The sequence below is a fragment of the Ceratotherium simum genome, chromosome 5 (genome assembly GCF_057802395.1).
Source record: "Ceratotherium simum simum isolate JZ-2026a chromosome 5, ASM5780239v1, whole genome shotgun sequence".
Taxonomy (NCBI): Eukaryota; Metazoa; Chordata; class Mammalia; order Perissodactyla; family Rhinocerotidae; genus Ceratotherium; species Ceratotherium simum.
Window position 1 is genome coordinate 36,739,039 of NC_141904.1, and position 25,485 is coordinate 36,764,523.

General features: G+C 38.2%; 1 protein-coding gene across 3 annotated transcripts in view; it reads left to right on the forward strand.

Annotated features, from left to right (window-relative positions):
• Positions 1 to 25,485, forward strand: part of CNOT10 (CCR4-NOT transcription complex subunit 10) — an 80,794-nt gene that overhangs the window by 23,552 nt on the left and 31,757 nt on the right. For all 3 annotated transcript variants that reach the window (XM_004419462.2, XM_087430674.1, XM_004419461.2), the window contains exons 3-9: positions 306 to 467; positions 3,995 to 4,145; positions 7,157 to 7,299; positions 10,507 to 10,593; positions 11,151 to 11,234; positions 14,005 to 14,122; positions 24,050 to 24,199. In XM_004419462.2, the coding sequence (XP_004419519.1) occupies positions 306 to 467; positions 3,995 to 4,145; positions 7,157 to 7,299; positions 10,507 to 10,593; positions 11,151 to 11,234; positions 14,005 to 14,122; positions 24,050 to 24,199 (895 nt within the window). The remainder of the gene's footprint in view (positions 1 to 305; positions 468 to 3,994; positions 4,146 to 7,156; positions 7,300 to 10,506; positions 10,594 to 11,150; positions 11,235 to 14,004; positions 14,123 to 24,049; positions 24,200 to 25,485) is intronic.

The following is a 25,485-nucleotide window of genomic DNA, read 5'->3' on the forward strand; positions in this document are numbered from 1 at the left end:
CAGTATACATATGTCTATATATGTCTTACAGATATAATATATGTGTATCAGTGTTAGAGTTTGAGTCTTAGAAAACAAATATCTACAGTTTTTTTCCAGTTTTATTGAGATGTAATTGACATATCACAATTTCTTAATTGACATGAATATTGCTTCATCTAATGACTTTAATTAGTATATTTAAGGGAGTTTATATCTGTCTTTTAAAAGAGTTTTTCAAATAAAGATGAATGAAATATATTTGGAAATGAATGTATAGTTCTTAAAGCTGATAGGTAATTTTATTTGTATTTTTCTGGTTTTAGGCTGGAAATTATGATGCCTGTCTACAACACCTTGCCTGCCTACAAGATATAAACAAAGATGACTATAAAATAATTTTGAATACAGCAGTGGCTGAGTTTTTTAAAAGTAACCAAACAACAACAGATAGTTTGAGACAAACACTTAACCAGCTGAAGAATCAGGTGATACATAAACAAATTTAACTACAAAAATATTGTGATATTATGTTATTGTCTAAATTGTGAAATAAAAATGGTTAAGGAAAATTAATGTGACTTCTTGTCTGATATAGCATAATTTCTAATATATCTGAAACATTTGTTGGTATTAATTTTATTTGTATAAAATTATTCTAGGACATGAAAAGTATGTTGTGTGATTTAATTTTCTCTTGGGTATTTAACTTGAACAGAATAGCTTAATATACCAAATTTGAATGAGCTTTGGAGTTTTGAGAAGAAATTAAAGTAGAAATATATGAAGAAGTTTAGCAGCTGAGATATATCTTATTTATAACTGCAAAGATCTGATTTTTAATAACATCAAATTATTTTAGCATTTTGGGTCAGGAGATAAATACTTAGAAGATATTCTGATTTATACATGGTTTGGGGCTTGCCTTAGTCATTGGTCTGGTCATAAGAGCAACATTTCTTGCATCACAAAGTTAGACCTTTGATATTCAAGGGGGCTAATGATGATGACGGGATCAGCTGGCAGACATTTAGTGCTTACTGTGTAACAAGGCCCTGCTTCTCCTTGTAGTATACATCTCACTTAGGCTTCCTGGTAGCCCTATGAAGTAGCTACTGTAATTTTTCTCATTTTACAGATGGGAAAGCTGAGGTACAGATAGCTCATGTAAACTGTCCAAAGACACAAAGCTTTTAAGTGATAAGAGCTGCATGAACCCAGTTCTCTTGGACTCTAGGGCCTGCGCTTTTAGTTACTGCTTCATGCTGTGGAAGGTCTTGAGAAATTTTTGGGCCCCTGTCCTGTAATCATGAATACCACTATACCGTAGAGTATCACCCTAAAGTGTGACATAGTTAGAAATAAGTGACCCCTTCAGGCACTTCATAATTTTTTTGTGTGTGTGTGTGAGGAAGATTGGCCCTGAGCTAACATCTGTTGCCAGTCCTCCTCTTTTTGCTGAGGAAGATTGGCCTTGAGCTAACATCTGTGCCACCTTCCTTCATTTTCGTATGTGGGACCCTGCCACAGCGTGACTTGAGTGGTGCATCAGTCCATGCCTGGGATTTGAACCTGAGAACCCTGGGCTGCCGAAGCAGAGCACATAAACTTAACCACTATACTGCAGGGCACCACTACACCACAGGGCCGGACCTCATAATTCTTTATGGGAGTAAAGATACTATATATAGTATCACCTTCAACATGATATAGTTAGAAATAAGTAACCTCTTCAGGCTCTTCATAATTCCTTATAGGAGTAAAGTAATTTTACAATCGTATTAAAATTCTTCAAAAAAGTGAGAATAGTAGCCAACATTTATTAAATGCTTACTTGATTCCAAATTCCATATTAAGTGCTTTTTATGCCTTGTCATATAATCCTCACGTTCAACCCTTGAACTTGTTATTTCAGTTTTACAACTGAGGTTTGGGGAGCTTAATAATGTTAATGTATACAGCTAGGAAGGGGGTGGGGGGCGGGACAGGATTCCAACCAGACCTTCTAACTCTTGAGCCTGTTCTCAAAACTACCTCAGTCTTTGTAAGTTTATGTGTCATCCCATTTCATCATCACTCTAGTATTATTAGCCATGACTTTATCTGGAGCTCCAGAATCAAAGGAAAGATGATGTTTGCTGATACTTAGTACACGTGCCCTATGACCCCGTAGACAGTTTCTTCCAGGGAACGTTTATTTGGTCTTTGAGCACAAGTTCATTCTTAAACTTTTTTTTTAGAGTGAAAGGCTCTTGCAAACTTCCTGTTAAGTCAAGAAAACTGCTTTTTGAAATCCTTTCGCCAACCTTTATTCTTAATAAAGTTGATTCAGTAACCCCCCTGGTGCCTTCCAGCTCTTTGAGTTTCCTAGAATTGTTTGTGCTTGTGTCTCCTGGCTTTCTCTATATCATGCTTCTGTTCAGTCACATGTCCTGGGCACAGTGACACACCTTTTGAACCTATTCTGCTTTCATTAACATTTTATCTCATTTAATGAGTAGTTTTTTGTTCTGGCTGGAGCAATTACTAGATTATTTTGGTGAATCAAAAAATGTGGTCAAGTATTGGTGTCATAAGTTCAACTATTGCTGAATCCAAAACTCCTTAATTTATCCAAAACCCCCTTTCTGGCTAAGAATGAACCCCTTCTTAGCTCATTCTCTCTCCATTACATAACTACCAAGAAGTGTTGTCTTTCTTTGGAAATTGTTTTCTCTATTTAAAGAGACTATTTTTAATCACTTGAACTTAGTGGCTTGATAAGTGAAGATTATAGAGATCTCCCGGACTCATTGAGCTGCGCCCGTGCTGTTGGTCAGCTAGGACCACTTGTTAACATTTCAACCCCCTTGTCAAGCTCACTGCAAAGGTGACTGACGTTTCTAGAAGTCTGATTACAAATCACTATGTGTCATGAACCTCCTGTTTCCTTGCCATTAGCCAAACGAGTGTTAAGTCCATGTATATCAAAGTTCCACTGCTTAATTTAGGGAAATGTCACTCTTAGAATTAATTACTTAACATTGCTCAATAATTTATTGCAATCTTGGTAATGGCAAAGAAAGTTTTAATACAAGTAGAATTCCAGTTTCTTGTGTTACATGGAATTGTAGAATGGTTGTGAAACTTGATTAAAATTTAAAAGCCTATTGCTACAGCTTACAGAAGGGGTATACAGATGATCATTAACTTTAAAATGCGAAGTGTTCTGATTTTTTTTATTTTGGTATCAGATGTGGATGTTAGGGTTCTAGTAAAGCCATTAAAAGCCTATTTTCACCACCATGTATGACAAAGTGTATTTTTGTTGTTCATTAGTTTAAAAAATTTATTCTTTTTTTATTATTGGAACAAAAAAATTTTTTTTTTTATTATGAACATAATAGGAAAATCAGGAAGTATAATTCTTAGCCATATGGCCTTGGGCAAGATAATTAAGCTTTTTGTACTTGTTTCCTTATTTATAAAATGGAAATGATAATGTTATCTATGTCCTTGAGGTCTGGTGAGGATTAAATGAGATGTTCTGCGTAAAAGGTTTAATGTAGCAGGCCTGGCACATAGTTAAGTAGTTAGCTATTTGTTAATGTTTAAATTTTACTTTAGTTTTTACAAAATGGAATCAAGCTTATGTTTACATACTGCATAACATTCTCGTAGGAAGGATCATTTTGAGTTTTGCCCACTTCTCATGAGGCTAGAAAGTGGGACTCCAACTTAGAAGCCACGTTAGCAGTTAAAACATTGAAGATAGCTTCACAGTGGCAAGGAAGAGAACTTCCTTCTCTTGTGCTAGGAAATTCCATCAAAATGTTTTACTTAAAAAAATTTTGTTATGAAAGAAATAATTTTTAGTATGTGAGAGCAATTAAAATGTAGAGGTCTTGTTGAAAATGTGGAAAAATTCAGAGTAAGAAATATTGGCCTGTGTTCGTATTTATTCATATAGATTCTTTCACTTGCTCTTTCTTTTCTTACTGTTGTTAGAGCATAATCCCTGTTGATTGTTTTATAGGTCCACTCGGCTGTTGAAGAAATGGATGGATTAGATGATGTTGAAAACAGCATGTTGTATTACAATCAAGCCGTCATCCTTTATCATCTGCGGCAGTATACAGAAGCGATATCAGTTGGTGAAAAACTTTATCAGTTCATAGAACCTTTTGGTATGTTATCTGTCAAGTCAGAAATTTCCGTATCTTCTCATACTTGCAGAGGTCTCTGGTGCATTTATGTAGATAACCAAAATCAGAGAATTACATGTCAGTATTTAAAGAAAGAAAAAAGAGCTGTGTCAGGTTTTCTTAATGGTTAGAAAAGATAAAAATTATATCACTTTTAGATGAATCCAGGGTTTTTTGTTGTTTTTCGGGTTTTTTTGTTGTGAGGAGATTAGCCCTGAGCTAACATCTGATGCCAGTCCTCCTATTTTTGCTGAGGAAGACTGGCCCTTGGCTAACATCCGTGCCCATCTTCCTCTACTTTATATGGGACGCCTGCCACAGCATGGCTTGACAAGTGGTGCATTGGTTCGTGCCTGGGATCTGAACCTGTGAACCCTGGGCCGCCGAAGCGGAGTGTGCACACTTAATCACTACACCACCAGGCCGGCCCTCCAGGGTTTTTTTTTTAGCATCTCCCCTCACCCAGTTTTTGAAGGTAACTGTTAGAAATGCTGTTTCTAATTGGAAAGAGTTATTGATTTTTTATTTTTTCTTGCTGTTTAAACACCACTTTAGTGTACCTGGTCCTTTCTTAACGTGAGTAGTGTATTAAGCAGTGTTTTGAAATGTTAGGGGGCAGCATAGTATTTTATTTTGTCTATTGCCTAACTGAAATTTTTGTGGATCATCATAGGGTAGCTAGTACAGAACTATGTTAGCTTCTTTGGTATCTTAACTAGCTTGCAATTAACTAGCCTCAAGTAAGAGTAGTAAGAAAGGTAAGGGCAAAGAAAAAAGGCAGGAACAAAGAGAGCAGCAAAGCTGGACCCAGAACAGGTTGTTAGGGCCGTTGGTTTCCAGCCCATAAGCAGTCAGATTACAATTGTGATTCACATTTTTTATTTTTTCTCTATGATTACTTTCTTTTAAATTTAAAACACTAATGCAAATTCCTGATTTAGAAACACGTGATTGCTGATGTTGTCACCACAGGACAGGTGTGGAGTGTGGGGGCTCCTCTGTGGTGCTCTGGGAAGAGTTACAGAGTTATTGCTGACAACTGGTTGAACAGCTGTTTACTGTGGCTCCAGAGCAGCATTTTCAAGATGCTTCTCTTTCCCTCAATCCTGAGGGCATGGTGGCTGGACAGAATGGGCAGGAGAGACATCAGTGGTGAGGAATTGTGTAACTAGTGACCAGTTTCTTTCTTCTGTAAAGCTAGAAATCAGAATTAGATTTCTAGGATGGCATAGATACATGTTTCTATAAAGCTGGTTTTTAGAATTTCTGGAACAGTTCATGAAATCCTGTTAATCTGTACTGTGGCTGAGAGGAATATAGTCAGTATTCAAATCCATTTTTCTTCTTTGAAAATTATTATTGTTTTTTCTTTTTAGCTTTACAACTTTGTTCTTTATACCACATAAATTTATTGAGCATATACTTTGGACCAGACACTGTTCTGGGATCTGAAGACAACGCAGTGAATGAAATAGAGAGTCTTTACCTTCATTAAGCTTATATTCTAATGAGAAAGCGACACAATATATATTGTGGGGTAGTTAAATGCTGTAAAGAAAAGCTAAAATTGGATAAGAGGCTAGAGATTGGCTGGGGATGTTACTTTTAGGTAAAGTAATCAAGGAAGGCCTGGGATAAGACAGTATTTGAAAAGAGACCCGAATGAAAAGAGGTGAGGGGTTGGCCCAGTGGCGTATTGGTTAAGTTCGCGCCCTCTGCTTCAGCAGCCCAAGGTTTGTGGGTTCAGATCCTGGGCGCGGACCTACTCACCACTTATCAAGCCATGCTGAGGTGGCGTCCCACATAAAAGAACTAGAAGGACCTACAACTATGATATACAACTATGTACTGGGGCTTTGGAGAGAAAAAAACAAGAGAAGAGGTGAGCCGTGGAACTCTTTAGGGGGGAGGCATTTCAGCCTGAGGTCATGGTACATGCTGAGGACTTGAGGTGAGCTTGAGTTTGGTGAGTGACAGGAACAGCAGGAAGGCCAGTGTGACTGGAGCTGGGTGGGGAGAACTGTAGGAAATGAAGTCAGAAGTAGCAAGGGGCAGAACAGGTAAAGCCTTGTCGCCGAGGTAAGGACTTACAATGTTAAGTGTGGTGTGTCGGTGGGAAGCCCTGGGGGATCTGGGACCTTTTTCACATCAACTGCACTGATTTTAGTTTTAAATGGATTCTACTCTGGCCGCTGTGTAAGAGCAAGAATGGACACAGGAAGACTTGTGAGGAGGCTCATAAGGGCTTTTGAAATTTTTTGTTCTTGATTATAGCAGTCTTGTTTTAGACCTTATTTTTCTTTTCACTTTCTCTTTTGAAAGGAAAGGAAGATAGTGTTATACCAGGTTACCCTTCCTCTCTTCGTTGGGCTCTTCTTCCTTCAAAGGCTTTGTCTTTATATTTTCTTCTTGGCTGTTTCAATTTTCTCATATACTCCAATCCATACCTTGCTTCTTTTGTCTTTGTAATCAAATTGTTTCTTTTTCCCATCTCTGTGCCTAGAAAGGAAGTCTATTTCCTAGAGTCAAAGACCTTTTTAGAGTTAGAAGGAACCTTAAGAGATCACCTGGTCCACCCCTCTGCCTTTGGCAGGTAAAGAATTCTCCCCATTTTACAGATCAGCCAGCTGAGGTCTAAAAATTAGTTTAGTGATGTGCAGGGGCCACACATCTAGTAAGTAGCCAAGCAAGTATTGGAACTGAGGTTTCCTTCTACCTGCAGTAATACTCCTCATTTCATGTGCTGGTGTTTGGTAGATATTTTGCCAAAAGAGGTTCAGTCACAAGAATCCCTGAAATGAGGGGCCTTGAGATGCCTAATAGAATGGTACTGTTGGCCTTGCAGGTTGCTTCTGTTCATGGCTCTAGGCGATGAAAATTCATTTGAGTAAAGACTTAGGCTTTGCTCTTATGCGCTTTTTGGTGGGAAATGGTCTGAGATGTTTGCTTCACTTTGGGTTGTGACTTTTCTTTTCCTGTTTTTGTTCCCCCAGAAGAAAAATTTGCCCAAGCAGTGTGTTTTTTGCTTGTAGACCTATATATATTAACCTACCAAGCCGAGAAAGCTTTGCATCTTCTTGCTGTCCTAGAAAAAATGATTTCACAGGGTAACAATAACAAAAATGGAAAGAATGAGGTGAGTGTTCTGAGGTGATCAGACTAAAATTTAAAGTATTAGTATTTGTGGTTATTAAATATTTTAACAGCTTTTTGAAATATGATTCACTATACAGCATGGAGACTATAGTTAATACTGTATTGCATATTTGAAAGTTGCTAAGAGACCTATAGTTAATAATACTGTGTTGCATATTCGAAAGTTACTAAGAGTAGATCTTCAAAGTCCTCATCATAAGAAAAAAAAATTTTTGTAATTGTGCTTGGTGACAGATGTTAACTAGACTTATTCATTTTGTAATATAGACAAATATTGAATCATTATGTTATACATATGAAACTAATATATGTCAATTATACTTCAATTAAAAAAATTTTTTAATAAATGAATAAAAATCAAAAGAATTATGTCTACCCTCAGGTGGCCCACAGGCTAGGGAGAGACAGATGTATTAAAATTTTGATTAATGACGTAAAAAAAAGGAAATATAATTCACATACACAAAATTTACCATTTTAAAGTGTACAATTCAGTGGGTTTTAGTATACTCATGGAGTTGTACAACCATCACCACTATCTAAATTCCAGAACATTTTTATCACCCCAGAAAGAAACCCTATACACATTAGCAGTCATTCCCTTTTCCCCCCTTCCCTCAGCCCCTGGCAACCACTAATCTACTTTCTGTCTTTGTGGATTTGCCTATTGTGGACATTTCGTAAAAATGGAATCATACCATATGTGGCCTTTGTGATTGGCCTCTTCACTTAGCATAATATTTTCAAAGTTTACCATGTTGTAGCATGTACATTCCTTTTTCATGTATTTCATTCCTTTTTATGGCCAAATAATATTCCATTTTATGGATATGCCACATTTTCTTATTCATTTATCAGTTGATAGGCATTTGGGTTGTTTTCCACTTTTGCTATTATAAATAATGCTTCTATGAACATTTATGTACAAGTTTTTGTGGGGCATATCTTTTCAATTCTCCTGGGTATACATTTAAGAGTGGAGTTGCTGGATCATATGGTAACTCTATGTTTAACCTTAGGAGGAACTACCAGACTGTTTTCCAGAGTAGCTACACTATTTTACATTCCTGCCAGCAACTTATAAGGGTTCCAGTTTCTCCACATTCTTCCCAACCCTTGTTATTATCTGTATCTGTCTTTTTAAATTGTAACCATCCTAATGGGTGTGAAGTGGTATCTCATAATGGTTTTGAGTTCCCTAATGGCTAAGGATGTATGTTAGCATCTTTTCACGTGTGAGATATTGGTTTTACAGAATGTAAAAATTAGAAATTCTTCAAAAACAGCGCACATTTATGATGATTAAACTTCACCATGTTCTAATAAGAGAGGTGGCGCACATTAAGAGTACATCTTAGGGGAGCTGGCTTGATGACGTAGTGGTTGAGGTCATACGCTCTGCTTTTGCGGCCCAGGGTTCGCAGGTTTGAATCCCGGGCGCGGATCTACGCATCACTTATCAAGCTGTGCTGTGGCAGGCGTCCCACATAAAATAGAGGAAGATGGGCACAGATGTTAGCTCAGGGCCAGTCTTCCTCAGCAAAAAAAGAGGAGGATTGGCAACAGATGTTAGCTCAGGGCTAACTTTCCTCACACACACACAAAAAGAATACATCTTAGGGGCTGGCCGGGTGGCGTAGTGGTTGTTTGCACACTCTGCTTCAGCAGCCCAGGGTTCACAGGGTTGGATCCCAGGCGCGGACCTACACAGTACTCATCAAGCCATGCTGTGGCGGCATCCCATACACAAAGTAGAGGAAGATTGGCACAGATGTTAGCTCAGGGACAATCTTCCTCAAAGCAGAAATAAGAAGATTGGCAATGGATGTTAGCTCAGGGCCAATCTTCCTCACCAAAAAAAAAAAAAAAAAAAGAATATATCTTAGTTATCATGTTTTTCATGTTTTTCATTTTGCTTGTGCTCTGGTTGTCAAGGGATGGTTCTTTCTTCCTGTTTCTGCCCTTTTGTTAAAAAAGGGGTATTTGCAGAAAACAGATTATCAGTACCTTTCTTTCTACCCGTATAAATTCTGGAGGTTAAAAATAAACAGCTAGGGCCGGCCCTGTGGCGTAGCAGTTAAGTGCGCTCGCTCCACTGCTGGCAGCCTGGGTTCAGATCCTGAGCGCACACCGATGCACCGCTCGTCAGGCCATGCTGTGGCGGAGTCCCATATAAAGTGGAGGAAGATGGGCATGGATGTTAGCCCAGGGCCAGTCTGCCTCAGCAAAAAGAGGAAGATTGGCATGGATGTTAGCTCAGGGCCAATCTTCCTCACAAAAATAAAAATTAAAAAAAATAAACAGCTAGTGTTACTTTTTTCAATTTAACAAGTATGTATATATAAGAGTTCAGTTAAGTAATCTTAGCATTATTTCTAAACACTGTCCAGTAAAATATTTCATTTTTATATTCAGTACTTGTAATAGTTGAAATATAACTCAGTTAAACTGATGCGTTTGTGGTCTGCTAGGTCCTAAGGTGACAAAAAATGAAAACATTGCAGTTCTTGCTTTTTAAGGAACTCAAGTCTGGGAGGAGAAAGATTGAGCAACATCTGTTAATGGACTGGAAGGAAGGAGGTTAGGGAATGTTTCAGAGAAATTCGGCTGTTTGATTTGGGCCTTGAAAGATATAATAGTTTGACAAGTCAGAAGAGGAAGAATGGAGCAGGATAACCATCCTGGCAGAGAAAACAGCACAAAAGGTTTGAGAGTGGCGTGATGGAGGACTTTCTGGCGATCTGAAAGGAGTAGTACCCCAGAAATGTAATGGGGATCAGCAGGAGATGAGATTGGCCACTCAAATATGGGTCATATTGTGAAGGATTTTGAATACTTGACTAGGAATTTAAAGTATGATGTTGGCAGTGTTGATGCCAGAGAAACTTATTAAGGAGAGAATGACTTGATCTGTTCTGGGTTTTAGAAAGATCATTTGAATTTTGCCAAAGTAATATCCATGCTTTTTAAACCTGGTCTATCATTATGCTGAACTGTGAGGGTCTCATAAGTAGAGCTTCCTGTCACCCAGTACAGACTACTAAACCTGAATCTCTGGGAGTGGGACCTGGGATTCTGAATTTCGAAAATGCTCTCTAGGTGATTCAGGTTAGCTCACTCGGAAATCACTGATTTAAATTATGGAAAAAAATTTAATTTGGGTTAACTTTGTTTCATCACCCTACAGACTGGTAATAACACCAACAAAGACGGAGCTAATCATAAAGCTGAAAGTGGAGCTCTAATAGAAGCTGCAAAATCAAAGATACATCAGGTAGCGTAAATTTTGAGAGGTTATACGTCACATGTGTTTGATTGTAGTTACGAATGATGAAGAATGTGATAGATCATTGAAAGCAGGAAACAGTTCAAGGCATGTATGTTTATTTGGCTTTGAAGTTTTATAGTTTGGAAGCACATTTATCCTTCTAAATATATGGTGCTTAAGATGGTAATGTAGTGTCATTTCTTTTAATCACTCTATAGAAGATTGAGAGAAATGGCCTGGGAATGTATTGGATGATAAAATCAGTTTGTAGAATTTTAAAGTTCATCGTTACTTAGCCATGTACAGATAAGAATTGATAGGACTTTTACTTGGAACTTAAGTATAAGTTTTATTCTAGTGTGTTTTTAGTTTTTTAGAGTATATTCCAAGAGTATAGTAAAAATACATTATTTAAGATAATTTTAAACTTGCTTTTTCAAGTAATTGGTATAACTATCTTGTAAACAGATTGGGTTTAATTTCCTTAACTAGAAAGTAAAACTACTTTAGTATGTGTAAATCCACGATAGTTCTCACACATACTGACATTTTTCCTTTGACAGTATAAAGTAAGAGCTTATATCCAAATGAAGTCCCTGAAAGCATGCAAAAGGGAAATCAAATCAGTCATGAACACAGCTGGAAATGTAAGTTTCTTCCTGACATTTCTCTTTTTTTTCAATTTGTGGCTTTTATGTCCTAAAACTTTCTTATTTGGACAATAGGTATTTGTCAGTTTTAAATGATTTATCTTAGTCTGTTACAGTGTATATATACTACCAGATACAAACCTTGATATTGAGTTCTGAAGTAGTGATCATATGGTCTCTACAATTTAATATTAATATCGTACTTTTCTCACTTAAAATTATAACAAGCATTTCTCCTTGGTATGTTGCATTCAAAACCAACATTTTAAATAGTTGTCTAGTATTCTGTGAGTGATTATCACAATTCATTTAAACATTTGCTGTTATTAGACACTTTAAGAGTTTTTTAGATTATACTCAAAACGTTTATTAAAGATTAACAGTCCAGGACCGGCCCCGTGGCTTAGCAGTTAAGTGTGCGCGCTCTGCTGCTGGCGGCCCGGGTTCGGATCCCGGGCGCACACCGACATACCACTACTCCGGCCATGCTGAGGCCGCGTCCCACATACAGCAACTAGAAGGCTGCACAACTATGACATACAACTATCTTCTGGGGCTTTGGGGGAAAAAAAAAAGTTTATAAAAAAAGATTAACAGTCCAGGGGCCAGCCCGGTGGCACAAGCAGTTAAGTGCGCACGCTCCGCTGCGGCGGCCCGGGGTTTGCCGGTTCGGATCCCAGGCGTGCGCCAACGCACTGCTTGTCAAGCCATGGTGTGGCGGCTTTCCATATAAAGTGAAGGAAGATGGACGTGGATGTTAGCCCAGGGCCAGTCTTCCTCAGCAAAAAGAGGAGGATTGGCAGATGTTAGCTCAGGGCAGATCTTCCTCACCAAAAAAAAAAAAAAAAAAGATTTAACAATCCAGGGGCCGGCCCAGTGGCATAGGGGTTAAGTTCACGTGCTCCACTTCAGTGGCCCGGGGTTCACAGGTTTGAATCCCCAGCGTGGACCGACACACCGCTCGTCAAGCTGTGCTGTGGCGCTGTCCCACATACAAGATAGAGGAAGATGGGCACAGATGTTAGCTCAGAGCCAATCTTCCTCAGCAAAAAAGAGGCAAATTGGCACAGATGTTAGGTCAGGGCCAATCTTCCTCATCACCAAAAAAAAAAAAAAGATTGAGTCCAATTGTAGCCCAAATCTGCCCCTTCTAAATGATCTTTGGCTTGACAGTACGTACCTTCAGTTTGACTAGTGCTAGAGTATTTGAGATATAGTTACTCTTCTCTTCCACTCCCTCCACTGATAAATAATTTTTAAAACCATAGAGGGAAGAGACAGAATTGTGAACATTCTTGATGCTTTTAGGAAAACTATTTTTTTTTTTTAAGGAAAACTATTAATTACAAGTATGAAATCATAAGGAGATATGGTTTGTAGTAGGAATTGTTCAGGAAAATTGGACCTAGAAATCTCAGACAGGATCCAGGTTAGCCACTGGGTCAGTACTCAAGTGATTTTTTTGTTTGTTTTTGGTGAGGAAGATTAGCCCTGAGCTAACATCTGTTACCAATATTCCTCTTTTTTTTTGTTTGAGGAAGATTGTCTCTGAGCTAACATCTGTGCCAGTCTTCCTCTATTTTTTGTATTTGGGACGCCACCACAGCATGGCTTGATGAGCAGTGTGTAGTTCCACGCCCGGGATCCAAACCCATGAACCCTGGGCCACTGGAGCGGAGCGGAGCATGCAAACTTAACCACTACGCCATGAGCCAGCCCCTCAAGTGATTTTTGAGGAGAACAATTATAGCCTAAACCTGAAAGGGTAGACTTGAGGCTAAGAGGGAAAGGCCTAACTAGCCAGCTAGCCATGATCAAACTTTTTTTTGAAGTAAAAGACATGATCCCTGCCTTAAAGGATGCCATAGTTGTAGGGGAAAGGCAAACAGAAAAATAAATAATTGTAATGCAGTGTAATGGTCATACCTAAATCAGGAAAAACTTCAGGAGGAAGTGCTGCCTGGAATAAGCCTTGAAAGCTCTTGTTTCCTTAGTGACCAGGAGGCAGAGCAAAGCATGAATGAGGGTTTAAAAGGAAAGCCTGTAGCTAAGCTGAAGTGAGTAAATAACGAGACAAGGATTCCAGACATCCTCCTGGATGGATGTTCAGCCTCCAGAGCTCTGCATGCTTTTGCATTCTAAGTAGGTGCTGTATAGGTGACCCTCCACCACGAAGATTCTTAGAAGCGAGGCATGTTCTGTAATCTAAAACGTGATCTTTGTAACAACATCAGCACTCGAAAATAAGGCATTCTGTTAGGAAATTTTTCCATTTGTAGAATGACACTTTTTTTTCCCTACTTGGAAAAGCATTTGATTATTTGGATTATTTTTTCCTACTTGGAAAAGCATTAGAACCTTTTTGGGTTCTAATGAAGGTGCATTTGTATCCTAAAAAGACTGGAGATCACCAGTCTTTCTAATAACCGTTAAAATGAAGGGCCTGGTTTGTGCTGCTAATATGGTTTCCAGTTAGTAGTGTAGTTGATAAAGGCAGTCAGTTGATAACTCTGCTGTTTTCTTCTACATATATGTTGTGTGTACTTTTTTAGGTAGACCCTTAGTAAGTCAATTTACAGGATGTTCTATGACAAGTTTCATTTTTTTTAGATTGTGAGAGCAATGAAAAATTTAGAGACTATAGTTTTTTGTCACCATGACTTAAGTGATTCATTTATGCTCTTGAACACGTCAGTGCAACAGTATGATTATGATCTTGCATTAGACATCTCAAAACAAATTATAGTAACTTATATTTTCTTTACAGTCTGCACCATCTCTGTTTCTTAAAAGCAATTTTGAGTACTTAAGAGGCAATTATCGAAAAGCTGTGAAGCTATTAAATAGTTCAAACATTGCTGAGCATCCAGGATTCATGAAAACAGGTAAAAGAAAATTGTGAAATTTTAGTATTTTCTTCCTGGCTCTTATACCCCTTGTTGCTTGTTTTTTTCCCTAGACTGCTCTTCAGAGTGATTTTTGCTAGTTTTTAGTGAAAATGTTTTGTTATTTCTGCTGCAGAAAATTCCTGGAGTTTTATTACTTGTTTCCGTTTTAGAAGGCGGCTCACTTCTTTTACTTCTCTTTCACCTCTCTTAGTCTTTCTTTCTTTTTTCAAAAATTATTTTATTGAAGTCATATTGGTTTATAACATTGTGTAATTTCAGGTGTACATTATTATATGTCACTTTCTGTATAGACTACATCATGTGCACCACCAATAGTCTAGTTTTTATCCGTCCGCATACCTTTGTGCCCCTTTACCCCTTTTGCTCACCTCCCACCCCTTTCCCATCTGGTAACCATTAATCTCTTCTCCTTAGCCATGTGTTTATTTCCACATATGAGTGAAAGCATATGGTGTTTGTCTTTCTCTGTATGGCTTATTTCACTTAACATAATACCCTCAAGGTCCATCCATGTTGTTGCAAATGGGAGGATTTTGTCTTTTTTTATGGCTGAGTAGTATTCTATTGTATGTATACCACACCTTCTTTATCCATTCATCAGTTGATTGGCACCTGGGTTGCTTCTACATCTTGGCTATTGTGAATAATGCTGCAGTGAACATAGGAGTGCGTACATCTCTTTGTATTGTTAATTTCATGTTCTTTAGATAAATATCCAGTAGAGGGATAGCTGGATCATATGGTATTTCTATTGTTAATTTTTTTGTTTTTTTGTGAGGAAGATCAGCCCTGAGCTAACATCCATGCTAATCCTCCTCTTTTTGCTGAGGAAGACCAGCTCTGAGCTAACATCTATTGCCAATCCTCCTCCTTTTTTCTCCCCAAAGCCCCAGTAGATAGTTGTATGTCATAGTTGCACATCCTTCTAGTTGCTGTATGTGGGACGCGGCCTCAGCATGGCCGGAGAAGCAGTGCGTCAGTGCGCGCCCGGGATCTGAACCCGGGCCACCAGTAGCGGAGCGCACGCACTTAACCACTTAACCATGGGCCGGCCCCTATTGGTAATTTTTTTGAGAAATCTCCATACTGTTTTCTGTAGTGGCTGCACCAGTTTGCATTCCCACCAGCAGTGTATGAGGGTTCCCTTTTCTCCACAACCTCTCCAACATTTGTTATTTTTCATCTTGTTAATTATAGCCATTCTGACAAATGTAAGGTGATATCTCATTGTAGTTTTGATTTGCATTTCCCTAATAATTAGTGATGTTGAGCATCATTTCATGTGCCTGTTGGCCATCTGTATATCTTCTTTGGAAAAATGTCTGTTCATATCCTCTGCCCATTTTTTGATCGGGTTGTTTGTTTTTTTGTTGTTGAGTAGTATGAGTTCTTTATATATTTTGGAGATTAACCCCTTGTCGGATTTATGATTTGCAAATATTTTCTCCCAGTTGGTGTGTTGTCTTTTTGTTTTGTTCCTTTGCCTTGCAGAAGCTCTTTAGTCTGATGAAGTCCTATTTATTTTTTCTTTTGTTTCTTTGCCCGAGTAGATATGGTATTCGAAAAGATCCTTCTAAGACTGATGTCGAAGAATGTACTGCCTATATTTTCTTCTAGGAGTTTTATGGTTTAATATCTTACCTTCAAGTCTTTAATCCATTTTGTGGTAAATTTTGTGGATGGCAAAAGATAATGGTCTACTTTCATTCTTTGCATGTGGCTGTCCAGTTTTCTCAACACCATTTATTGAAGAGACTGTCCTTTCTCCATTGTATGTTCTTAGCTCCTTTGTTGAAGATTAGCTGTCCATATATGTGTGGTTTTCCGTGGTTTTGTTTCTGGGCTTTCAATTCTGTTCCATTGATCTGTGTGTCTGTTTTTGTACCAGTACCATGCTGTTTTGATTACTGTAGCTTTGTGGTATATTTTGGAGTCAGGGACTGTGATGCCTCCAGCTTTGTTCTTTTTTCTCAGGATTGCTTTGGCTATTCGAGGCCTTTTGTCGTTCCATATAAATTTTAGGATTCTTTGTTCTATTTCCATGAAAAGTGTCATTGGGATTCTGATTGGGATTGCATTGAATCTGTAGATTGCTTTAGGTGGTATGGACATTTTAACTATGTTTATTCTTCCAGTCCATGTGCATGGCATATCTTTCCATTTCTTTATGTCATCATCGATTTCTTTCAATAATGTCGTATAGTTTTCATTGTATAGGTCTTTCACCACCTTGGTTAAATTTATTCCTAGATATTTTATTCTTTTTGTTGAGGTTATAAATAGCATTGTAGTCTTGAGTTCTCTTTCTGTTAGTTTGTTATTAAAGTATAGAAATGCAACTGATTTTTCTAAGTTGATTTTGTACACTGCAACTTTGCTTTAGTTGTTGATTATTTCTAATAGTTTTCCAATGGATTCTTTAGGGTTTTCTATATATAAAATCGTGTCATCTGCAAACAGCAAGAGTTTCACTTCTTCCTTGCCAATTTGGGTACCTTTTATTTCTTTCTCTTGCCTAATTGCTCTGGCCCAAACCTCCATTACTATGTTGAGTAAGAGTGGCAAGAGTGGGTACCCTTGTCTTTGTTCCTGTTCTCAGAGGTATGGATTTCAGGTTTTCCCCGTTGAGTGTGATGTTGGCTGTGGCTTTGTCATATATGGCCTTTATTATGTTGAGGTGCTTTCCTTCTATACCCATTTTATTGAGAGTATTTATCGTAAATGGATGTTGGATTTTGTCAGATACTTTCTCAGCATCTATTGAGATGATCATGTGGTTTTTATTCCTCATTTTGTTAATGTGGTGTATCACATTGATTGATTTGCGGGTGTTGAACCATCCCTGTGTCCCTAGTATAAATCCCACTAGATCATGGTGTATGATCTTTTTAATGTATTGCTGTATTCGTTTTTCCAATATTTTGTTGAGGATTTTTGTATCCATGTTCATCAGCGATATTGGCCTGTAATTTTCCTTTTCTGTGTTGTCCTTGTCTAGCTTTTGGATCAGGGTGGTGTTGGCGTCATAAAATGAGTTAGGAAGTGTTCATCTTCTTCAATTTTTTGGAATAGTTTGAGAAGGATAGGTATTAACTCTTCTTTGAATATTCGATAGAATTCTCCAGAGAAGCCATCTGGTCCTGGACTTTTGTTTTTTGGGAGCATTTTGATTGCTCTTTCTATCTTTTTACTTGTGATTGGTCTATTCAGATTCTCTGTTTCTTCTTGATTCTGTTTTGGGAGGTTGTATGAGTCTAACAATTTATCCATTCCTTCTAGTTTATCCAATTTGTTGCCATATAGTTTTTCATAGTATTCTCTTATACTCCTTTGTGTTTCTATGGTATCTGTTGTAATTTTTCTTCCATTTTTAATTTTATTTATTTGCACCTTCTCTCTGTTTTTCTTAGTGAGTCTGGCTAAGACTTTGTCAATTTTGTTTATCTTCTCAAAGAACCAGCTCTTAGTTTCATTGATCCTTTCCATTGTGTTTTTAGTCTCTATTTCATTCATTTCTGCTGTAATTTTTATTATTTCCCTCCTTCTGCTGACTTTGTTCTCCGTATTCTAGTCTGTTAGATGTAGTTTAAGATTATTGATTTGAGATTTTTCTTGTTTGTTGAGGTAGGCCTGTATTGTTATAAATTTCCCTCTTAGCACCACTTTTGCTGCATCCTGTAAGTGTTGGTATGTTGTGTTTTCATTTTCATTTGTCTCCAGGTATTTTTTGATTTCTCCTTTGATTTCTTCATTGAACCAGTGGTTGTTCAGTAGCATGCTGTTTAATCTCCACACATTTGTGCCTTTCCCAGCTTTTTTCTTGTAGTTTATTTCTAGTTTCATAGTATTTTGATTGGAAAAGATGTTTGAGGGCTGGCCCCGTGGCTTAGTGGTTAAGTGCACACACTCCGCTGCTGGCGGCTGGGGTTCGGATCCCGGGTGCGCACTGACCACCACTTCTCCGGCCGTGCTGAGGCTGCCTCCCACATACAACAACTAGAAGAATGTGCAACTATGACATACAACTATCTGCTGGGGCTTTGGGGAAAAAAAGGAGGAGGACTGGCAATAGATGTTAGCTCAGAGCTGGTCTTCCTCAGCAAAAAGAGGAGGATTAGCATGGATGTTAGCTCAGGGCTGATCTTCCTCGGGGGCGGGGAGATGTTTGATATTTCAGTCTTCTTAAATTTATTGAGGCTTGCCTTGTTTCCCAACATATGGTCTGTCCTTGAGAATGTTCCGTGTGCACTCAAGAAGAATGTGTATTCTGCTGTTTTGAGATAATGTTCTATATATATCTATTAAAGTCCATCTGGTCTAGTGTTTCCTTTAAGGCCACTGTTTCCTTGTTGACTTTCTGTCTAGATGAGCTATCCATTGATGTAAATGGGGTGTTGAGGTCTCCTACTATTATTGTGTTGCTGTCAATTTCTCCATTTAAGTTTGTTAGTAGTTGCTTTATATACTTTGGTGCTCCTGTGTTAGATGCATATATTCATAAGTGTTATGTCCTCTTGGTGGAATGTCCCTTTTCTCATTATATACTGCCCCTCTTTGTCTCACGTTGTCTTTTTTATCTTGAAGTCTGCTTTGTGTGATTTAAGTGTGGCAACACCTGCTTTCTTTTGCTTGCCGTTTGCTTAGAGTATCATCTTCCATCCCTTCACTCTGGGCCTATGTTTGTCTTTAGAGCTGAGATGTGTTTCCTGGAGACAGCATATTGTTGGGTCTTGTTTTTTAATCCTTCCTACCACTCTTTGTCTTTTGAGTGGAGAATTCAATCCAATTATGTTCAGAGTGATTATTGATATATGAGGGCTTAATACTGCCGTTTTATCTCTCGTTTTCCAGGTGTTCTATATTTCCATTGTTTCTTTTCCCTTGTATTTCTGACTGCCATTTCAGTTAGTGGTTTTTTGTGATGGTTTTCTCAGTTTTCTCTTTGTTTAGGGTTTGTGGCTCTGCTCTTATTTTTTGTTTAGTGGTTACCATGAGGTTTGTATAAAAGATCTCATAGATGAGATAGTCCATTCGCCTAAGCAGGTCCCACCCCTTTCCTCTTCCCCTTCTGAGTTATTGTTTTCACAAATTATTCTTTTTTGTGTTGTAAGTTTGTGACTAAATTGAAGTGCTTATAGTTCTTTTTGATGCTTTCCTTCCCTTTATCCTTTATGTTATAATTAAGTGTTTGCTAACTTGTTCTGATAGAGAGCTGCGATTTCCTGCTTTTGTCTGTTTATCTCCTTGTGCAAAGTTTTGTAAACTTTTGCCTTTTCGTTTCAGGTAAGAGGGCTTCATTCATCATTTCCTATAGTGGAGGTCTAGTAGCAATGAACTCCCTCAGCTTTTGTTTATCTGGGAAAGCTTTTATTTCTCCATTGTATCTGAAGGATAGTGTCACTGGATAGAGTATTCTTGGCTGAAAGTTTTTGTCTTTCAGTATTTTGAATATATCATTCCATTCTCTCCTAGCCTGTAAGGTTTCTGCTGAGAAATCCACTGAAAGCCTGATGGGGGTTCCTTTGCAGGTTATTTTCTTCTGCCTTGCTGCCCTTAATATTTTTTCTTTGTCATTGACTTTTGCTAATTTTAATATTATATGCTTTGGAGAAGGTCGTTTTGCATTGATGTAATTAGGAGTTCTGTTGGCTTCATGTACTTGTAAGTCCAGTTCTTTCCCCAGGTTTGGGAAGTTCTCAGCTATTATTTCTCTGAACAAGCTACCTGGTCCTTTCTCCCTCTATTCTCCCTCTGGAATACCTGTAATCCTTATGTTACTTTTCCTAATCGAGTTGGATATTTCTCAAAGAGTTTCTTCATTTTCTTAAAATCTTAGTTCTCTCTTTCTCTCCACCTGAAGCTTGTTTGTATGTCTATCCTTAAGTCACTGATTCTGTGCTCCACAACATCAGCTCTTTTTTTTTTTTATGATTTCTAGATTATTTTTTATCTAATTAATAGTGTTCTTCATAACCAGAAATTCTGTTGGGTTTTTTTCAGAGCTTCAGTCTCTTTGGTGAAGTATTCCTTCTGCTTATTAATTTTATTCCTGAGCTCATTGAACTGTCTTTCTGACTTTTTTTGTTACTCATTGAGTTTCTTTATGGCAACTGTTTTGAATTCTCTGTCATTTAGATTGTAAACTTCAGTGACTTCAGGATTGGTTTCTGGAGAGTTGTCATTTTGCTTCTGGTCTGAAGTGTTACTGTAGTTCGTCACAGTGTTTGATGTATTGATTCTTTGCCAGCACATTTGTGGTAGTATCAGGTCGTAGATTCCGCCTGCCACCACTGGTCGGGGGGGCAGGAGCTGTGTTTTCTTTTTTTTTTTTTTTTTTTTGATGTTTTTATTAGCAAAGAACATCTTTTTGTTTTTGAGAAAGATTGGCCCTGTGCTAGCATCTGTTGCCAGTATTCCTCTTTTTTTCTTTTTTCTTCCCAAAGCCCCAGTACATAGTTGTGTATCATAGTTGTAGAGTTGTAGCTCTTCTATATGGGACACCGCCTCAGCATGGCTTGATGAGCGGTGAGTAGGTCTGCACCCAGGATCCGAACTGGCAAACCCTGGGCTGCCAAAGTGGAACACGCGAACTTAACCACTATGCCACTGGGCCAACCCCAGGAGCTGTGTTTTCTGATCCCTCCCCATCTGCTGTAGTTGTGCCAGCAGGGCCACTCTGTGTTTGCACGGGCTGGCCGCAGCCACTTGGCAAGTTGCACTCACATGGGCAGGGCCTCTGCGCTTGGCAGCCAGGTCACTCACATAGGCTGGCGCTGTGCTCACGCTTGGGGTGGTTCAGCTGAGCTGCAGCACTAGGCGAGAGGGATGCCTATGCAGGGGCAGAGCTGCCCCCACTTGGTGGGGAGTGTTCCCATGGGCCGGACTGCCCCTGCTTCCACTTACAGTCGTGCTTGGCCACTGTGTGAGGATCTGAGACCTAGATCACTGCCGATGGTGGGGGTCAGGGAGAAGGGTGGGCTCACCTAGTTCCACTGCTTCCAGGGGATCCAGTCCACCCACCTTCAGATGTATGGCTTCCTGCATCTCTCAGGTGTCCTCTTGTGCTGTGTAGGGAATTCTCTGTTGGATAATGAATGTCTGTTTAGTTGTAACTTGGAGGGGAGAGACAGAGGGAACAACTCAGTCTGCCATGATGGTCACGTCACTCCTAATGGTTTTTTAATACCAGCTTGGAAGGTATATCCTGGGCGTAAGGTCCTTGGGCTTTTGCTTTTTGACGTGAGATCTTTTGAGGAAATGAGATGATAATGTTCTTTCATTTCCCTTTTCTCCCATAAAAGCAGTGAATAATATGATGATTCTTTAGACCATTAACTAGTTCAAAAATATTTCTGTAAAGTTAGGAACATAACTACTGTTATCTATTCTTGCCTCTAGTTAGAAAGTTTAAACGAATTGCTTGATATTAGTGGTAAAATGAAAGGCAAAATATGCAGCTGTCAGTTAAGTTCCCACCATTGCTGTTTTATAGGGAGGAAGGAGGAAAATCAGTTTATTCAAGAAATAAGGTTAAACTATTGCAAGTGTTTTGCATCAGGATTAAAATGCAAAAGATGAATAAGTTTTCAAATTCATTTTGTTTTAGATTCTATTCAGGTACATACACGGAACACACATGCAAACATCCTCAAAGTTTCCCCCATTTACCCTTTCAGTTCAGTGGAGTCGCAGAGGATGGTTCTCTTGGATATTCTGTTTGTTCTGAGTAGCCATTTTTAATTCTGCTAAATTTTTATTTCTGATGTTTTTATTGTCATAGTTTCCCCTCAGAGGCCCACTAACACCCAAACGCTGAAATGATCTCTCAGACTAAAGAAATAACGTGCTTTGAGAAAATTTTGCTTAGGATTGCCTTCACGCAGATTTCAAACTTGATCTTGTCAGTCTCTAAAATGGAGTCAGGAGCAGGTCGTATAGTTGACTAGTCAACAGTTATGATAATTTAATAGGAAAGATTTTTATATAGTTATATTTTATATATTGGTGTTTTTCATAGTTATTTAATTTTATAATCTTTAATTTGCTTTCCATATATAATTTAGTTTTTGCTGCTGATAAAATATGCTTATTAGAGAAGATTTGGGAATAGAATTTTTCTTAAGGGCCGGCCCCGTGGCTTAGCGGTTAAGTGCTCGCGCTCCGCTGCTGGCGGCCCGGGTTCGGATCCCGAGCGTGCACTGACGAACCACTTCTCCGACCATGCTGAGGCTGCGTCCCACATACAGCAACTAGAAGGATATGCAACTATGACATACAACTATCTACTGGGGCTTTGGGGAAAAAAATAAATAAAATTAAAAAAAAAGAATTTTTCTTAATTGTTCACAATGCCAGTACCCAGAAGCAATCTCCTTTGAACATTTTGGTGTATTTCCTATTAGTTTTTATCCTAAGCATAGTTTTTCTCTTTTTTATTTTTATTTTTAATTTTTTATTTATTTTTGAGGACCGTTGGCCCTGCACTAACATCTGTTGCCAATCTTCCTCTTTTTTCTTTTTTTATCCCCAAAGCTCCAGTACATAGTTGGGTATCATAGTTGTAGAGTTTTAGCTCTTCTATATGGGATGTCGCCTCAGCATGGCTCAATGAGCGGTGAGTAGGTCTGCGCCCAGTGTCCAAACCAGTGAACCCCAGGCCACCGAAGCAGAACGTGTGAACTTAACCACTGAGCCACTGGGCCAGCCCCAGTTTTTCTCTGGTTTAAGTATTATCAGTGCTTAATTTTAAAATATATCAGAAGCCAACCTTTGGTTTTTAGTATTAAGCAATGAATATTCTGATTATTAATTTTGTCAATCTAGTCGGGCATTTTGTATCATTGAGGAAAAGATGAACTATCAATAAATTGTTTTGGAATGTTTGGGAAGCCATTTAGAAAAAGAAAACTAAAGCTTGGATTGCTTTCATTATACCAAAATAAAATCCAGAAAGATGAAGGATGAAAAGGTAAAAATAAAATCATAAAAGCAGAAAAGAAAATTTGGGTGAGCATTTTAGTTTTGTGGTAGGGAAATCTTGATTAGACATCATACAAAATTTAAGAACCATAGAGCTTAGAAATTACTAAATTTGACCACATAAAAATGTAAAACTTTTTATGATTAAAAACATACACACACACACACACACACACACACACACAGGACTAGGTCACAAGATAGATGACAAACTGGCAATGGGGGAAATATTTTAAACAGATGTGACAGAAAGTTTCTATAACAGATACACTAACAGGTAACCAATAGGAAAAACATCTGTAACCAAATAAATAATAGGTAAAGAACAGGAAGAGGCAGTGTGCAGGATAAGAAATACAAATGCCCAACAAACATGAGAAGATAGATGTTCACCCACTGTGATATTTAAATACATGTGAACTAAAAGAACAGTGGAGACTTATAGTTTAACAAACAAAAGTGGGATTTTATGTATTCTATTTTCTATATTCTTGCTATTCTTCATTTAATATATTGCGACTGTTTCCATATATACTTGTTTCGTTCTTTCCAGTTTCTACATAGTATTTCGTTGTGTGGATACAATACGTATATATTATGTTACAAATAAATGTATTTTGTCTTTGTCATTTTTGTATCATTTGCCTACAATTATTAAAAATTAAATCAGAAAAAAACTAAACAGGCTAACAAAATCAATATGCAGTGTTGACTTATCAACTTTAACAAAAGAGATTGTTAAAAAAAAGGAATTTGCAAAATTTTCAGATATTTCCTGAATTTTTAATGCCTTATAAACTGTTCCATAGGGACTAAGTGGAATTGCATATAGAATTAACTCATGCTAGACAAGCTTGATTCTTGTATGATGTACATCAACATTAAAATTTGTCTGTGGACAAATGTATTTGTGTGTTTTCTCAGGTGAATGCTTGCGATGCATGTTCTGGAATAATCTTGGTTGTATTCATTTTGCCATGAGCAAGCACAATTTGGGAATTTTCTACTTTAAAAAGGCTCTGCAGGAGAATGACAATGTCTGTGCACAGCTCAGTGCAGGCAGCACTGATCCGGGTAAGCCCATTACTGGGGGACAGTTTGTGTTTTACGACTTGAGGAAAGCGTGATTTCATAGAGCAGGCACCTGGTCAAAATGCCACGTGTACCTGCATACAGTTGACACTGATCCTGCCCACCAAGTCTGACTCGGGGGATTTTTAGTAGATATTGCTATTTTGAATAGCAAGGTGTTAGGAGTAATTATCAAATTTAAATTACATTCACTTTTTTGTGGATCTGAAAATTGGTAATCCCATATGGTAATGCTATAAAGCAGAACATTTTGTTAAGATTTCTTGACTACCAAACTAGTTTTTTTTTTGTTTGTTTTTTTTTCCTGAGGAAGATTCGCCCTGAGCTAACATCTGTGGCTAGTCTTCCTCTATTTTGTATGTGGGTCACCACACAGAATGGCTGACCAGTGGTGTAGGTCTGCGCCCAGGAACCAAACTGGGGCTGCCAAAGCAAAGTGCACTGAACTTAACCGGCCACTGGACCAGCCCCCAAACTAGTTTTGTTATAGCTTTTCAGGGTTTCACATGCGGTACTGTCAGTAGCACCTGATAATTTTTTTTTGTTTTGTTTTGTTTTGTTTTGTTTTTTTGTGAGGAGATCAGCCCTGTGCTAACATCCGCCAATCCTCCTCTTTTTTTGCTGAGGAAGACGGCCCTGGGCTAACATCTGTGCCCATCTTCCTCCACTTTATATGGGACGCCGCCACAGCATGGCTTGCCAAGCAGTGCGTCGGTGCGCGCCCGGGATCCGAACCAGCGAACCCCGGGCCGCCGCAGCGGAGTGCGCGCACTTAACCGCTTGCGCCACCGGGCCGGCCCCCACCTGATAATTTTTAAGCAAATTCCTTAAGTTTATTCATTTAATATTCATGGTATATGGATCCTTAATCTGAAATACTTAAAATCAAGAAATTATTTAGCTTTTTAAAATATAAAAAAACTATTTAATTGATGAAAAATGTATCCAAAATCACAAGTAGTCTTATTTTATTATGGACTGTGAAACTTTGAATAAGTGAGTAAGTGGAGCATAGTCATTGTAGGTATATAGTACATTCATTTTTATTTCCACAATAAAGTCCGTAACACCCTAACATTAACTGAATACTTCTGGTTAAGAAAGCACATGATGATAAAATGGTTAATCAAACTGAAACTGAAAAAGAGTGGAATCTTTTTACAGGCTCTAAAAATGTGGACAGATGGTGTAAGGTTCAGAGGGGTAAGAGTGGGTCCTGTCTCTTCTTTGCCTTCCTGGAACATTTTTGCCTGAGTTGCTGGCAAATG